At 40.4% G+C, this 18,698-nt stretch overlaps 1 protein-coding gene across 5 annotated transcripts in view; it reads right to left on the bottom strand.

Moving 5' to 3' along the window:
• LOC124795281 (glycerol kinase-like) overlaps window positions 1–12,248 on the bottom strand; it is a 179,157-nt gene extending 166,909 nt beyond the window's left edge. The window contains exon 1 of one of the 5 annotated variants that reach the window (XM_047259232.1): window positions 12,198–12,248. Coding sequence is in view for 1 of the 5 variants with exons in the window: in XM_047259228.1 (XP_047115184.1) it covers window positions 11,619–11,640 (22 nt within the window). In the remaining 4 variants the exon portion in view is untranslated. Of the gene's footprint in view, window positions 1–11,618; window positions 11,656–11,775; window positions 11,801–11,956; window positions 12,136–12,197 lie in introns of those variants that run through there. The other 4 variants (XM_047259229.1, XM_047259230.1, XM_047259233.1 and 1 more) reach the window with 4 other exon arrangements.
• Between the last annotated feature and the right edge of the window lie 6,450 nt (window positions 12,249–18,698).

Genomic DNA, 18,698 nt, shown 5'->3' on the forward strand with positions numbered 1-18,698 from the left:
AAATCAAAAGGAGGCTGGAAATGCAGCAGAAACACACGGCCATGCCGGAAAGGGAGTTGACAGGCCCGTTAATGTGGCCTCAAAATTTTCTGTCCTATCCACCACCTTCCCCCACTTACGATGAAGCTGCCAAAGACAGAATCATATGAGAAATGCCTACAGGAACACGTCATGGCCTTCAAGGTAACAGACACTGACACTCTTAAAACTCTCTTTCTGTCATGGATATCTCCCTAAATGTACCATCTGTTAGGGAAGTTATGTTCCCTTCAGGATCCTGTGCCTCTATCGTTCAAGAAATGTGTTGTTTGCTGACTTAATATTATCACAAGCATACCCATGTGGTTTCCATGAGAGTGGAGTTTTATCAGGGCAGGAAGCAACCCTGTCAATCTTATCAGACTTGGGCTGTGGAGATGCAAGTTGAAGGCGTCATTTCATTACTGCTCAATCTACGGATCATATGCAAACACAGTGGTTCGGGACACTATCATTATGTCAGCTCCAATAAAGAGATCTGCCAATGGGCTCTGCACTTTTAAGACATCTCCCCCCCCCCCCCCCCCCGAGAAGTAGTACCCAAGACAGCACAAGCATTTGAAGTTTCCTGGACCACAGGCCATCAGTCAGATTCCTGGGCTGATGGGGCTGCTGTCACTCGAGTGACAGCAGGCACACGTTTCATCACGCCTTCAGGGGCTTAACTCACAGTAGAACAGCAGCTCCAGTTGTTGGACTCCACACAAACTCGGGAGTGGCAGACAAACTTCCGCAAGCCCCTGCCTTCCTGCCCTACTTTTTCTGTTCAATATGCTCAGTCATCCTGCCTTCAGCATAGGAGAGCATTGTTGAAAGAAAGGACACTTAGCAAACGTGTGCAACTCTTGGTCAGTTCCATCTGTGACTTCAAGCCCTCAGCCTAAGGACATTAAAGTTATTAGCCTCACATGTATTAATTTTGCAATTGTTCCAACAAAACTGTTACTCAATGTGTTTCCCTATAATATGCCCATTCCACTGTATATGGATATGGATGCGGCAGCATCATTTCTGAACTCTTAAGACTTAACTGTGTCTCGGTTCGCCTCTGCTGTTTCCCACTTCATGCCATCTTGCCAGTTATAACCTACAACAATTTCCTATTCTGGCACAATTTACAACAGAGATGACAAACAAACTGGCAGTGTGTTCATTGACATTCCTTGTGCTGAACAGTGCCTTTAGGAAAATGTGTTTGGCTTGGATGCTTTCCTCACCTCCAGAAGCACAGCCACCAATTCAGTAAATTTAGTCAGACCTTGCGCCCTTTCGAGAACTGGATGCCTGTGCAAGGAATTTTCCGTACTTTTTTTGCCTTCGCTAGGCACGGCGACATATTTCACAGCACATATCACCCTCAAAAATGGTGCACAACCTCCTTTGACCCCTGCCCCTTCCCTTTCTGTTGCCTGGCCAGGAGTGACCAAGTAAAAGAAGAACTAGATACGGTGTTATGGAACCTATACTGTCCCATCAATGGGCTATGCCATTAGTGATTATTAAGAAAAAAATGGGCAAGCTCCGCTTTGATAGTGATGGTCAATTTGCAGTCTTTGGTCGACATGTACCCCATTCCCTGACTGGAAGAACTCATGACAAAATTGGTGATGTGCAGTATTTTACGAAATTGGATTTTTCAGGAGTATATTTGCAGCTGTCGTCTGATGAAGAGTCAGCCACGCCAGTTGCTTTTTGCCAATAAGCCATATGGCACCTAACAGTAATGTGGTTTGTTCTTGAAGTTGCTAGCGTTCTGGCTCTTTTTCAGCATTATTTGGAACAACTCACGCAGCAAATTCCTTGTATCAACTACCTTGATGAGATTGTTGCCACAGTCCAGCCACTGAGGACTATCTTCGCAACCTACAGCTTCTGTTACAGACACTGTGGGATGCACATCTCAAGTGTAATGTAGATAAGTCGTTTTCTTCCAACCCTCTATTGAATACCTGGGAATATGTCAGTTCCCGTCAGGGTATACAGCCAATGAGCAGTCATATTTTGGCTACAGAGGCCCTCCAAAGTCCTACTAATGTGAAGAGGCTCCAGCATATTTAGCCATAGCCGCATATTTGCATCATTTGTTTGGACCCATATCTGTAAACAAATATTTCAGAAAATGAAACATGTTTAGTGTTCCACACTGTTTATGGCCACATACAGCATGGGTCACCAGTCTATGGTGGCTACCAATTACCGCAGCACACCATGGGGTCCACACTGTCTCGCCATATTACAGATGGTTTGGAAAGGCCCATCGCCTTTGCCTCGAAGATGCTCAACTTGGCACAGAAAAATTACTTGCAAATTGAGAAGGTGGCCCTCATCATTATTTATACACTCAAGAAGCTTCATGTGTTTATCTATAGTGTCAAGTTTCACCTGGTTGCGGACCATAAGCCTTTAGCTTCCATCTTTAGGCCTGTGGCACATCTGCCAGGCAAGACAACACACAGACTTCAACTTTGGGCTCTGTTCCTCAGTGGTTATCACGAAGTGACCCACTTTCGCCCAACGGCTCAACACTCAAATGCTGACGCCCTCTACTGCCTTCCTATGTGTCTCAAGCCCAGCTTCAACCACAATGATTTTCTCTGTCTATACTTTGATAACGAAACTCAACAGACAATGGATGAGTTCCCTATTACTGGCTCCTGCTTCACCTACACGGTCAGCCTGATTCTGTGTGTAAGCATGGGTGGCCAGAACAGCTTGCAGCTCATACATCAGATCCCGTTCATAATTATTTTGTGCTGCACCACAGATTGACACTCGTTGATGGAGTTATTTTGTTGTCTACGAAACACACTGTGCCGTGCGTGGTCATTTCAGCATCATTCAGGCAGGACATCCTTTGCCTCCAGCAATTGGTCACTGGTCCACATCACAAATGAAGAAGTTGGTCCACCAACATGTCTACTGGCCACAGATCAATAGCGAATTGAACATTTCATTGTTCCTTGCTTTAAGTGTGCAAGCCACCAAGCCATCCCGATGCAGTGCTACTCTCCATGGTGGAACCTTATCAGCCTTGGTAGTGAATCCACGTTGATTTTGTGGGTCCCTTTTCTGGACGCTTACTGGTCAGTGCTCACAGATCCTATCCTTGGTTTCCGTACATCATAAACTGCCTCCCGACACGGCAGAATCGGCAGTGCAAGACCTAACCTGGCTCTCCTCTGTCACAGGTCTCCCCCCATCCTGGCCACCAACAATGACCCACAGTTTATCTCATAAACATTTCACAACTTTTGTGCACAACACGGTATCCACCAGATCAAGACAACCCCATTTCACTCCAGTTGAACGAGGAGGCACAATGCTTTGTCTGAACTTCCAAGACACAGATCAAGAAATACATAGGGGATGCCCCGGCTGACGATGCATTCACCCATTTTCTCAGTTCTTATAGGTCCATGTCCCTGCGCGAGAAGAGCCCGGCTGAACTGCTTCGAAGATGCCAGGCACACACAGTCTGCAACCTCCTGCTGCCTCTCCCGATCCCCTCAGATGCCTCCATTGCTATAATACACACCAGAGGCCATTACCTGGGCTCGCACTTTTGATCACCATGAGTAAGACCCAGGCAGTTGTCCAAGGCCTGCAGGGCTGGAGAGTCTTTTCAGTGGAGACAGAGGACAGGCTCGTGGCCCACCATTGCAACCAACTTTCCCCACAGGTGGGGTATCGGCCTCTGCTGGCCCTGCACATGACTGCTGCATCCTCAAGATCCTCCCATTCCCCACCATCCTTGTGGCCCCCTTCTCCATTTTTGCCCACACCTGCTACACCCAGCCCAATCTTGCCTAATTCACAATCTGCTGATGTCTTTTCTAGCCCTCCAAGCGATCATCAGGGGCTGAGTATGTATGATCTTCAGCAGTAAATGGTGGGGCTAGATGGCCAATGGGTGCCACACCAACCAGCTCCTGCCCACTCCCCCTAAGTCCCAAACCACCCATGGATCCCATCCAGCGTTGGCATTTCCTGGAGCAGGTATCTGCCCAGCGCACATCCCCAGGTAATGAACCTGTCACTACCAGGGTCATTTCCAGCCCTATTCCCCAGTGCTGGCTGACAGGACTTTTGGTTCTCCATGTGCACCTGTGAATAGAGTCCCAGAAGATATGGACATCACTTTTCTGGATTCTGCATGCCATCCCATGCTGTGGGGGAGGGGCCATCAGAGGGGTACAGTCTCACTGTCATCCTACTATGGGAAAGGACTATGCTAACTTTGCATTACATCGTCGGTGCCAAGCTGGCCGTGAACCTGACAAGACATGTTGGCACCAGCTCATCTTGTTACTTGCCTGCACCAGTATCTGGGGGCAGGGTCCAGTTGACACGGCAGTGGTATGATCAAATAGCGACGGCAGCATCATAGCCAGGTCAGCACACACTGCCCATGGACAGTGCCACCTTGTGAATCAGATTAGCAACGTAGCTGTTATAATCCTGTAGACAGGATTGGATTGGGTGTATGTCCGGTTCTCTCTCTCTCTCTCTCTCTCTCTCTCTCTCTCTCTCTCTCTCTCTCTCTCTCTCTCTCCCTCTCGCCCCCCCCCCCCCTTTATAGTTCATTTCTGCGCACACCTGACAGGGCACGGGGCACTAGTGATTTGTTTGGAATCGGCCTAGCTATGTACAAACTGGGTTCTCATTCAAGTGATCTGGTTATTCTATATATTCTTATTTGTTTGTGAGGTTTTTGCTATGGTTAAATTTGCAGTGCAGGTCTCTTTGCTTTTGTAGCAGATTTCTAACACATCTGTCCAACCCTGGTTGGTCTTTCCCATCCCTCACATCTTTACTTGTCACACATTTCTCTAACAAGAGGTCATCCCCTGGTCTAAATAAATGATCTTGATGAAACTTGGTGGGTATGTAAAGGGATCAAAGTAGTGCTGTACATATTTTGTTGTTTTTGCCCAATTTCCCTTTTAAGAGGTAAAACACAATCCAAACGGTAATTTGGTGTATTAGGTTTAGAGGTAATATCTTCAAAACAATGATATATAAAAAATGTGTTTCAAATAAAAGTTGAAATGTAATTAACTTTCTTTAAAACTGTATAACCAATTATTGTAATAATGTGAAATTTTTGCAAAATGTCCCACCACCATTAATTACTGATAAAAAACGAAAACTTTTCTTATAACGGAAGTTACAGGATCTTTCTCACCACATCCACCCATGTGCAATAAACATGGTTTTGTAATATCATTTTATGAAAATAAGCTGTACACAATATGCTGTTGGAATATTTTCAACGTACCTAATTAAAATAATAATCTAAATGTTCACTGTTATTCTAATCATTTTGACTTATATTTGTTTTTCATTTTAAATTATTATTTTACATATTAAATTCATGATTTTTTGTTTTTAGTTTAATGATTATCTGTAAAGAAATACTAGTGGGACAATGTTTTGACTGCTTGAGCATGGTCTGTTCTAGACCTATTACTCCAGGCAGCTATACCTAATACCACCATCTTAATACTCCTTTATTAGATTGGTGTAGATATTCAGCCTTGCAACTCCATTGGTTTACCTTAGGGTCCTGCTATGCTGTGCCCTGTTCTTCCTCAGCATCGAACTTCTTTCTTCCCTGCAGATTTCTGAACATGAAGTGGCTATAAAACAAAACACTGCTTCTCTACTTAAATGAAGGGTAGATTGGTCCCAATTAACTTTGTATATTATCACAAACTTTCCAAAAGGTTACATGGGAACCAACTAAAATTATTGTCTCAAAGACTTCTTGTTGTTAACATTCTGCGAATAGCATATAACAACAGTCACTTATATACAATATATTTGTCTTCCTTGGTGCCGGAGCTCCTTCATTCCTCCTTGCTACACAGAGATTACAAATGTTCTCCAGCAGGTAGATTCCACACCTGTTGAATAATACTTTCCCACAGTATGTGGCCTGATGTTCGCAAACTAACTGTGATTGCCCACTTATTTACTCCGAGCTCTATGTTTGACATAGATGATACATGCCCTTCCGGGAATGGCATGGCTCACTACATTTGTATGGCAGCATACAGTCAGTCATTTTTCCCTTGCTCCATTAGCTAGTGGAACAAGAAAGGGAATAACTAACAGCGGTACAGGGTATCCTCTGCCGTGCACCACATGGTGGCCTGTGGAGTATAGGTGTAAATGAAGGAAAATTATGAGGAACTAACACACATAGAAAGCTTTACTTTAAGTCATTTGCTGGTATTAGTCAAACAAATCTAACTAAAAAACTGGGTTGTTTTGAAATATTTACCCAGACATGTGTCGACACCTGTGTGTCATCATCCGTGCGTCAAATTTTTATTTCTTAAAATTACATCACTAACTGAACTGTATTATTATACATCCATTTTAGTGCTTTTTTTTCAGCGTGTCTTCTGCAAAATTTTTCGTCCTGTTTCGTGTCTTTGGTTGGTGTCTCGATCAACTGCTATTTAGTGCATTGTTTTCACTCAATTTTCACAAGTTTCCACTCTCTACTTCACCTCATATGCATTTTCACAAAATGTGACAAAACGTGATCTGAGCAGACACTTCTGACAATGTACTCAAGCAGCAGAGCAAATACGTGTAAGTTCTGTATTGTTAATAAACAAAGGGAAACTATCTTTACTTAGAGTATCATAAACAGTTTGGATAAAATGTTACCTTCCTTCATTGCCATGATCTGTAAAGAACAGAACAGATAACAACTTTTTATGGCTGCAGTAGAAGAATATGCACAAAAATCTGATGCAGTTGTCATAAACGACTTCCTAAACCAATACTGGAACATGATCAGGAAAGAGGCCACCACAACATACTTGAATCGCTCAGACTAGAATGTTGTTCTACTGGCACAAACGAACAAACAAACAAACAAAGTGGAAATAATGAAACTGAAAGTGATCAACTTGATGGGAGTAGTCAGAAAACATTTGAAAAATAATTTGGTCAGCAGCACAATTCAGTCTCCTTTTTAGTGGCAAGTTCTTAGTAATCCACTAGCAGTTCCCAGCCACATTTTACTGTGGCACAGTCTGGTTACACGAAAAAGAAAGAAAACAGAAAAGAAAGCATGCATTTCTAACATGTTTGGGGATTGAGTATATGTCCTAATCTCCTTCTCCCCTCCCTATCTCTGTCCTTGTCCTCCTCATTTATCCCCCTCTCCATATAATAAAAATACATAGCTCATTTTTGTCTGACTTTTCATTAGAGCATTGTGCAAAAATTTAAAGTACATCGGTCATGACCTTTGAGATTTTTGGTAATAACATTTTCCCCTTATAAAGTGCAACAGCATCAGTCAGCACCCCCCCCCCCCCCCTCTTCCCGTCTCTAGCCACTGTGGGTGCGCACACAGCAGCCAGAGACAGTAGTGGTCATGCATGCATGATGAGGTGAGGTGAGAGTTGCGCTCGTGTGAATGTTGTGTGTTTTCTATTTTTGGAGAAGCAATCTCTTCATTGTGCCTGTAGGCAAGTCAATGTCTCCCCTACATGATGAGTAGCAATCTATCCTTCTCATAATATTGTTATATGTTCAGTAAACTAGATTAAGAAGTCTTAGTGTCATAGCTTCAGACATTTGGACTGAGTCACATCTAATTTTCTTCCAAACTAGAAAGGTTCCCAATTTGTTGCTTTATGTTAGATGGGAGCTTGTTGAAGACCTTTGCACCAGAGTGCAAAACTCCACTCTATATGGGTGTAATTACAGCATATTTAAGTCTGTCAGCAAATATGTGCAGAGTCATTTACCGATTACAAAGGTAGCTTACCAGTGTTCTACCAAGTCTACTATCATAGAAAAGTCATGCATGTTGTCTGGAATCTCACACTACACGAAGCTTTAGTTCAATAGATGAAGACTCCCAGTTGTGAATTACATGCGATTAAACAGATTTAAGAATCTGGATAACAAATCTGAAATGTCTTTAATACATCTATTTTTGTAACATCCAGCTAACTGCTGCTCTGTCAAAGAATTTTATCAAGAACTGTTTTTAAATGGTTGTACATGAGTTTCTTTGTTACCTTCGGTGAATATTCAATAATAGAAATTTGCTGAGAATCGACAACTCTCTATCATTACTTTTTTCGTATACTGGGATGGTCCTACAGTCCTGAATACTTACAAGAAGCATTCTCGGCTTAATAAGATGATAATTATAATACATATATGGCCATTTTCACAGAAGCACCCTTTATTATGTGGATTTACCGTCAACTTCAAATGAGAGAAGTTATTGCTCTTGTGATTTACAGTAATCACATATATCTAATCTAATAGTATTTTACATTGTACGGTTTTTATGTGATGAGTTTCCATGGAACCTAGACAGGAGGATACTTTATCACAAACACATCCATCTGCACATAACAGACACAAGCAGACATATATTTTTCCCTTGTGGGATGTTTCCCTCTATTACATATATCTTTTAATTTAAGAATAGCTCAGAGCACTGTAGTACTGTAATAGTGTCCAGATTATATCACTAACTGCCCAGCTTTCTTACAAATATTTGCAATATGATACAAGGTGCAAAACCAAGACATTCTTGAAATGGCAAATGGTAAAACATAACAAATTTCTTAAAAGAGAAGGCACTGAAAGCCATATCATGATAAGATTTCAAGGTGGTGCAAATGATGGCAACTTGTTTCAAATGTTCAGAAATGTAAAATTGTGCACTTGACAGAACATAGTACCCAATGACTACAATATCAGTGAATAACTGCTGGAATCAGTCATGTCATACAAAGACCCGAGTGTCATAATCTGTAGAGGTACGAAACAGAATGATCCCATAGTGTTAGTCATAGGTAAAGCAGGTGGCAGGCTATGGCTCCTCGATAGGACACTAGGGAGATGCAATCAATCTACATATGAGATTGTATACAAAACACTCAAACAACACATCCTAGAACACCCCTTATGTTTAAGGGACCAATACAAAATAGGACTTACAGGAGATATTAAACAGAAACAAAGAAGGGCAGCACAAATTGTCGCAAGTTTGTGAGACCCTTGGGAGTGTGTACTTGGCAAGTTTCTAGAAGCAACTTTACATGATAAATTTAGGAATATGTTACAGCCCTCTGTTTACTGCTTCCATAGGGATTGCAAAGACAAGATTAGACAAATTACATCACACACAGAAACCGTTATGGAATGGGAGAGAGCCCAAATAATCAATGAGAAACACCATATGCCATGCACTTCACAATGGTTTGCAGAGTAATATCTGTAGACAAACAATCTTTTAAATATTGTAGTACTTCAATTACATTTTACAGTTCTGAAATATAGAACATTCACAAAAGAAACAAAATATATGCAAAGGATTTAAATTTACAAGGTAACTCTGAAGATATTACATCATTGCTCATATCCCTAATAACAAACAGAAAAAGCTAAATATGAAGCCAGCACTATGTTTCAGCTCAGGAAAAAAGCCATGTGGCTACAAAAGGGACACTGTCTAAAGTAATAACACAAGTGACCAAATAGGGAAAAAGAGAAGTAGCTGAAAATCCCAAAGAAAGCAGGTGCTGACAGATGTGAAAATTACTGAACTATCAGCTTAATGTGTCACAGTTGCAAAATACTAACATGAGTTCTTGAAAGAAGAACGGAAAAACTGGTAGAAGCTGGCCTTGGGGAAGGTCAGTTTGGATTCAGGAGAAATGTAGGAACATGTGAGAAATCCCACAGAAGATAGGAAAGGCAAAACTACATTTCTAGCATTTGTAGACTTGGCAAAACTACGTTTCTAGCATAGGTAGACTCAGAGAGAACTTTTGGCAATGTTGCGTGGAATACTCTCTTTTACATTCTTAAGATCGCAGGTGTCAAATACAGGGAGTGAAAGGCTATTTACAATTAGTACAGAAACCAGATGGCAGTTATAACAGTGGTGGGGCATGAAAGGGAAGCAGTGGTTGGGAAGGGCCTGAGACAGCATTGTAGCTTATCCCCGATGTTATTCAATCTGTATATTGAGCAAGCAGCAAAGGAAAAAAAAAGAAAAATTTGGAGGAGGAATTAAAATCCATGGAGAAGAAATAAAAACTTTGATATTTGCTTACGACATTATAATTCTGTCAGAAACAACAACAGATTTGGAAGAGCAGTTGAACAGAATGGACAGCATCTTGAAAAAGGGGTATAATATGAACATCAATAAAAGCAAAACAAGGATAATGGAATGTGGTCTACTTAAACCAGGTGATGCTGAGGGAATTAGATTAGGAAACAAGACACTGCAAGTACTAGATGAGTTCTGCTATTTGGGAAGCAAAATAACTGATGGTGTTTGAAGTAGGGATGATATAAAATGTAGACTGGCAATGGCAACAAAGGTGTTTCTGAAGAAGAGAAATTTGTTAACATCAATTATAGATTCAAGTGTCAAAGTCCTTTCTGAAAGTATTTATATGGAGTGTAGCCCCATATGGAAGTGATACATGGACAATAAACAATTTAGACAAGAAGAACTTTGAAGGTTAGATGGGTAGAGCACATAACTAATGAGGAGGTACTGAACAGAATTGGGGAGATGAGAAATTTGTGGCAGAACATGACTAGAAGAAGGGATCGGTTGGTAGGACACATTCTGAGGCATCAAGGGATCACCAGTTTAGTACTGGAGAGAAGCGTGGGGGTAAAAACAATAGAGGGAGGCCAAGAAATGAATACAATAAGCAGATTCAGAAGGATGTAGGTTGCAGTAGATGAAGAGGCTTGCACATTACAGAGAAGCGTGGAGAGCTGCATCAAACCTGTATGTGCACAACAACAACAACAACAACAACGACAACAGCTAACAACACACAACAGACTGTCCAGTGTACCTGGAACAATGACAAGTTGAAAACTTTGAGTTCATTTATATATCTACAAGCACATCGTGTAATTGATGGCATCTGTGTGTAAAGCCTGTGCATTACCAACATAAATGAGTTACGCCCCACACACATTGTACTCAAATGGTACACTGCAGACGAACAAACACATTCAGAAGCGCATTATATTAACAACACAAGCTATGGCAGCATTAACAGGTATTATCCCATCTTTTACTCTTCTAAAATAAAAATGTTGCCTCTACTGCTTTTGTTGGGTGTTTCTGAGGGCATTCAATGACACTCCATACATTTGAGTCCGCAGGCTACTAAAGAGATTTATCATTACATTTATGTAACTATCTTTGTTTCTTTTTGGGTCAATCACCTCTCAAGGTACGTTGGTTTTATGCACACTTTCGTGGTTTTTCTTAGTTTGCATCAAATACTTGTGTGTACACAGCGTTGTAACTGTTAACACTTTAGATCCTTAGGATATACTCAGCAAGAACTGTTTTCTACCACACAGATTCATCTGATTTCTTTTTTACTGAGGGAAAATTGGTTTTGGTTCACAGAGAACGACCCGTTAACAATAACAATAAAGGTCTACCGTACAAAATCGGTGGCTGTTAGCAGTTCATTAATAGCTTGTCATTTTAGGAAGATCTAAGTCAATTTTGCGAATGGCTCACTTACGATAACTTTACGTACCAAGCCTTAATATACTGTACATCTGCTAATCACATTAGATATCGGTGTAATTCTTTATCCCAGCCATTCATATGTTCCATCACGGGACTCCCAGGGTGAACAGTCGTTACGGAAATTTTCCATTTTGTCGGATACAAGGAGATTCGCTTTCCTTTACCTTATTATTCACATGCGCTTGGATAGGCACTTATGGCACCTTACGAGGCATTTATGACCTTATCTGGTATTAACCGAAGAACTGATGTGGAAATACTCTGATAACAACAAGATCATAAGGTAATCTGTAATTACTGTCCAATATAACCACCACTATGTGCATAGCGTCCACGACAGCCTACCTTCACTCAACGAACGATTGCACACAGCAACAACAGAGCCAATTTTCTAATAAACACCTGTTGAAACTGTACGTCAAAGCCGTTCTCCGCCGAAGTGAGGCCAATTAACACGACTTGAGTGCAATGGTGTCACATTACTCTTAATTGGTGCGTAATACCATTAACGAACAATACCAAACTAGACAAAAGTGTGACGGCTAAGTGTGCTTATGGCTATTCTTTATTAATATGGAACTATCACCTTGAAACGCACACACTACTGGGTCGACAGGCAAGCCACTTTATTCAAAAACTTACACACACCTATTTCGAAAACTTTGCCAAAAAAAATTAAGTCTGTAGATAGTAGTATACAAGCAATACCCTATTAGGGTTGGATGAAACATGAAAATCACCGCTTCGATATCATTTAACTATTTGACGTAAACATAAATAATACACGTATGCCTCATCTTCATGGTCGGCTTTGTTGTAATTAACGGCCACAAAATTTTTTTGAGCCTATTGGGCAAAAGATCAGGACATTCAATTGCTCTTAAAAGCTGTACCATAGGTGTGGCAAACAATAACGTAACTGGTAGAAATAACCGGTTACTGAGAAGTAGCGGTTACTGCGATAACCGTTCCTCTGATACGGCCGGTATTACACTATCAAATTTCTTTGTCAAAGATTTGATCAAATATTCCGTCAAATATATTTGACAAAGATCTTTGACGTAGCGCTAGAAATGGGGTTACACTGTCATCAAATTTTTCGTCAAAGTTCAAGATGGCTGACAACAACTTGTTATTAACCGCAGCAGTTGCACGTACCGCAATTGCATTGTGTGCACATGCGGAAAAGAAGTGGGGGAAAAAAAAGGAACCATACATACGAGGCTGACAGTCTTAAATTTCTGGGATTACAACTTGATAATAAATTAATTGGGAGGAGCACACCACAGAACTGCAGAAACGCCTTAACAAATCTGTATTTGCAATTCGAGTGTTAGCAGACATAGGCAACATAAAATGAAAAAGCTTGCATACTTTCATTCCATAATGTCATATGGGATAATATTTTGGGGTAAGTCTTGAAGTCAAACAAAAGTTTTCAGAGTCCAAAAGCGTGTAATACGTATTATTGTGGAGTAAATTCACGGACGTCCTGCAGAAACCTCTTCAAAGAACTGTATACTAACTACTGCCTCTCAATATATTTACTCCTTAATGAAATTTGTCCTAAATAATATATCTCTTTTTCCAGCAAACAACTCTGTTCATATATACATTACCAGGAACAAAAAGGAGCTGCACAAGGACTTAAAAGCACTTACTTTAGTTCAAAAAGGGGTCCACTACTCACGAACACTCACCTTCAATAATTTGCCAGCAAACATAAAAAATTTAGTTAGAAATAAAGATCAGTTTAAAAGGACCCTGAAAGACTTACTAGTGGCCAACTACTACTCCATTGGCGAAATTTTTAATAGAAACAAATGATGCCTTTATTCATACTACTAGTATTGTTATTTCAGTTTTAAAAAAATCGACATGTTCCACATCCACGAGGATCTCCTCAGCACGGATCTATGGAACGAAAAACTAATCTAATCTGGGTGAAGCCGTGGGTTTTAGGACGACACGATAAAAGCATTCAACAAAACTTGTTACGTGAGCTTACAGTGGAAGACATCAAGTCGTACATCAATTACTTAAGAATGGATGAGCATACATCTCTGTATGTGCTCAATGAAGTGTGTCCTCATATCACAAAGCACAATATTCACTTAAGAACTGCTACATGATGAAGGTATAAGATGGCGTCGCGTGTAGAAGTGTGTATAAATAGTCCACGTAAACGGCTACATATCGAGTATAAATTGTATAAAGTGCAATAACTACATCGCGAAAGGTATCAAGTTATGTGCAGTGTCGCAAAAATGGATTCATACAAAGTGTTTCGCGAGAACGGAAGAATGGGACGCGAAATGTGACTGTGGCATGGAATGCTGCGATCTACTAACGGTAGCTTTGTCAAGATACGATAACTGCATAGAAGAAAGTGTTACTACATCGCTTCAGCAAGACCTTGTGCTTGCAAATCGTTACGTAAATAAGTTAGAGGAGCTGATAAAGCAGCGGAATTATGACGATTTAAAAAACGAGTGTAATGAAAACATACCGGCAATTTTCGTTTCAAACAAAACTTCTGCTAGTAGTAAACGAAATCTTTCTGGCGGTATGACATCGTCAGTAAATAGAGTGCAAAGAAAAACGGGTAATAAAGACACGACAGGACGAAATGTGAACTCAAAAAATAAGACACGTGAAAGTGAATCTAGATCATCTGTGTGTTCTAACGAGAGAAATGTTTCTCCAAAGTGAACTATAAAAACGACGGAACGAGGGCACCTGGAGAACAACAAATATCAAGTCTGTGTATTAGGTGATAGTCATGCAAAGGGTGTGGCACAAATAATAAATGATCGGCAGTCGCAATTCAGAGTAACAGCCATTGTCAAACCTGGTGCTCCCCTTAATGAAATAGTAAATAATTGTGAAAACTTAGTTAAGACTGGAACATGCTGTGTGCTAATAGGTGGAGCAAATGACATATACAAAAATGAAAGCCAACTAGCGACAAGGGCACTTCAAACAGCTCTAAAAAAGCTGTCAGATCTAAATTTAAAGGTTCTCGTTGTAAGTGTGCCACATAGACATGATCTAATCGAGGAATCATGTGTAAACTAAGAAATAAAGTCAGAAAATAATAAATTCAGGAAGATCTGCTGTGCTTCTATGTGTGCAACTTTTGTGGATGCAAACAGCTCAGTGAGAAATCATTTCACGAGGCATGGACAGCACAGGAACTATTATGGAAAAAAGATGATGGGTGAAAAGATACTAGAAAAAATAAGCCGCATAACAGTAGAAAAGTTCCCTAAAATCCCACTCCAAATGAGGACAGAAGCAGAAGAAAAGAAAACCTTAACAAGAGCAACATTTGCTGAAGCACTAAAAACATCATTATCTGCTATTGTAAATATTAAAATGTCATCAGCTGCCACAGCTAGTATAAACAATCAATCAGCATCATCAACTTCAAGTAGGAAAAGCAACAGAAACAAGAAACCTGTGGTACAACAGGATTTTTGGTATCCAGCCATAATGAAAACTCCAAGATAACAGTGTTAAACGAAAGGAGAAATACCACCAGTGCTCATTCCCCTGCTCTGAAGATTATGACTCTAAATGTGCAGTGCCTCAAGAACAAATATTGTGAACTTGAAATAGCAGTAAGTAACACCCAACCTGATGTCTTGTGTATTACAGAACATTGGTGTAAGGACCAAGAAATTAGTAGTATTCATATTAATCCATTTAAACTGGCAAATAATTATAGTAGGAAAATTGCAAAAGGTGGTGGAGTCGGTATTTGCCTTAGACAAGAGTTAGAATTTAAAAAGAGATGTGAAGCAGAGAACTTAAATATTGAAAAGTTTTTTGAAGCAGGTGCTGTCCAGCTATATGGCCTGATGAAAAAAGTCATAGTCATAACAGTGTATAGGTCACCGTGTGGAAACATAGAAGTCTTTTTTGATAAATTAGAATTGTTGCTAAATACTATTTACAAAAAAGAAACTGTGATTGTTCTTTGTGGTGATTTCAATATTAATCTTCTAGTTGAAAGCCAACAAAAAAGGCAATTTTTGGACATATTAAAGAGTTTCAACATGTCACCACACATAAACAATTCAACTAGAATAACAAACACCTCCAATAGCCTCATAGATAACATTTTCTCAAATATGTCAGAAACTGACATAGAGGTAACAAACATAGATTTAGGATTGTCTGACCACAATGCTCTCACCATTGAAATCCCTTTAAGGTCAAAGGAAGATAAAGGTGTAAATAATATTTACAAAAGAAACTTCTCTGTGGACAGCTGTCATCAGTTCATAAGTATCTTAGAAAATGAAAATTGGTTAGATGTTTTGAAACAGTCAAGTACAGATGAGGCATATAGTGTATTTGCATCGATTTATATGATGAACTTCGAGATGTGTTTTCCAAAGAAACTGACCAGAGTCAAGTCTACTGGATACATAAAGTCAAGTTCTTGGATGACTCTTGGATTTAAGAAATCATGTGAAAACATGAAAAAACTGAATTCAGAGTTGAGGGAGTGTACAAATATTGATTTTATAGAATATGTAAAGAGGTATAGGAAAATATACCGCAGAGTAATTGCAAATGCAAAGTTATTAAGTAATAATATGGAAATAAAACAGTCCAGAAATAAAACTAAAATAGCATGGGAAATTGTGAGAAAAGAAACCGGGGTACCTACCAAAGACAAGGAAATTATTCTAAAAGGTGAGGAGAATAAAATGGTAGATAAATATGCCATGCCTAATTATATAAATAATTACTTTTTAAATGTACCCCAGACATTAAGCAGGAATCTTGGGGAGCAGATTAAAATGGAAGCACCCAAGGCAGCCAGCAGTATGATGGCAGTTCCAACAAACGAAAAAGAAGTTTTAAAAGTGATTAAAAGTCTGAAGTCCAAGATGTCAGCTGGAGTAGATGAGGTGCCAATAATATTAGTAAAGAAAACAGCTAATCAGATAGCGAAACCATTGACGCACATAGCAAACTTGCCAATGGCTGAGGGCGTGTTTCCACAAAAACTGAAAATTTCTAAAGTCATTCCCCTGTCAAAAAGGGTGATAAACTTAAAATAGAAAACTACAGACCTGTCTCACTCCTCCTAACTTTCTCTAAAGTTTTAGAGATACTAATGAAATATAGAGTCACACATTATCTTAATATGCACAATCTGATAAACAGTAATCAGCATGGATTTCAAGCTGGGAGAAGTATCGAAACAGCTGTACTAAAATACACAAAAGAAATAATCACTAAATTGGAAGAGGGAAATAGTGTAGTTGGGATAAATCTAGATTTGTCAAAAACCTTTGACACTGTTGACCACAGCATACTTTTGAAAAAGCTTGAAGCTATAGGTATCAGAGGACTGGTAAAAAAGTGGTTTGAATCTTATCTGGAAAAGAGGATGCAGGTGGTTGAAATTACAGCACCAAATATTAATCAAAAAATTAAACTAAGATCAGATCCAAGGGAGGTCACAGTAGGAGTACCTCAAGGAAGTGTATTAGGCCCCTTGCTGTTCCTCATTTACATTAATGATATTCAGGTGTCAGAGAGAAAAGCTAGAATCATGTTATTTGCTGATGATACTAGTTTAATAGTTAGTGATATGAAGCAGTCATTGCACAGTACTGCTGACCATGTCCTACAAGATATACAAAAATGGTTTAGTGCTAACAAGCTAACACTGAATGCAAAAAAAACTAATTATGTGCAATATGGAAAAATAAGTGAACAGGACGACCTAAATCCCACCATGGAGGGCAAACAACTTGCAAGAGTACAGTGTGCAAAATTCCTGGGTATGCACATTGATGAGAAGATTAATTGGAAGGACCATGTGGTGAACTTAGCACTAAAACTAAATTCAGCATGTTTTGTGCTTAGAATAATTTCAAGAGTTTGTAGTAATGACTGTACCAGATTAGTATATTTTGGCTATTTTCAGTCCATTGCATCCTATGGGATAGTATTCTGGGGAAAAACAAATTGTCGTCTAAATGAGATTTTCAAATTGCAAAAACGTGCTATTCGGATAATGACCCACAGCCCACCTCAAACACATTGTAGGCCCCTTTTTAAAGCATTGAAAATTTTAACAATTCCATCATTATACATTCTGAAATGTCTGTTGGTGATCAAAAGAAATCAGGACAAATCGAAAACCAATACAGACTTCCATAATTACGATACACGGCAATGTAAAGATCTCCACATGCAAGCTGTAACAAGGACCCGAAGCCAGAAACATGTATGTAATCAAGGCATCAAACTTTTTAATGCACTACCAAAACATATCAAAGAGCTGGAAAATGAGGATAAATTTAAAACTGTTCTAAAGAACCACATGCTTGACAAATGCTATTACAGCATAAGTGAATATCTCTGCGCAACTGTATAAAATACACTCCTGGAAATGGAAAAAAGAACACATTGACACCGGTGTGTCAGACCCACCATACTTGCTCCGGACACTGCGAGAGGGCTGTACAAGCAATGATCACACGCACGGCACAGCGGACACACCAGGAACCGCGGTGTTGGCCGTCGAATGGCGCTAGCTGCTCAGCATTTGTGCACCGCCGCCGTCAGTGTCAGCCAGTTTGCCGTGGCATACGGAGCTCCATCGCAGTCTTTTAACACTGGTAGCATGCCGCGACAGCGTGGACGTGAACCGTATGTGCAGTTGACGGACTTTGAGCGAGGGCGTATAGTGGGCATGCGGGAGGCCGGATGGATGTACCGCCGAATTGCTCAACACGTGGGGCGTGAGGTCTCCACAGTACATCGATGTTGTCGCCAGTGGTCGGCGGAAGGTGCACGTGCCCGTCGACCTGGGACCGGACCGCAGCGACGCACGGATGCACGCCAAGACCGTAGGATCCTACACAGTGCCGTAGGGGACCGCACCGCCACTTCCCAGCAAATTAGGGACACTGTTGCTCCTGGGGTATCGGCGAGGACCATTCGCAACCGTCTCCATGAAGCTGGGCTACGGTCCGCACACCGTTAGGCCGTCTTCCGCTCACGCCCCAACATCGTGCAGCCCGCCTCCAGTGGTGTCGCGACAGGCGTGAATGGA

The sequence above is a fragment of the Schistocerca piceifrons genome, chromosome 4 (genome assembly GCF_021461385.2).
Source record: "Schistocerca piceifrons isolate TAMUIC-IGC-003096 chromosome 4, iqSchPice1.1, whole genome shotgun sequence".
Classification (NCBI taxonomy): domain Eukaryota; kingdom Metazoa; phylum Arthropoda; class Insecta; order Orthoptera; family Acrididae; genus Schistocerca; species Schistocerca piceifrons.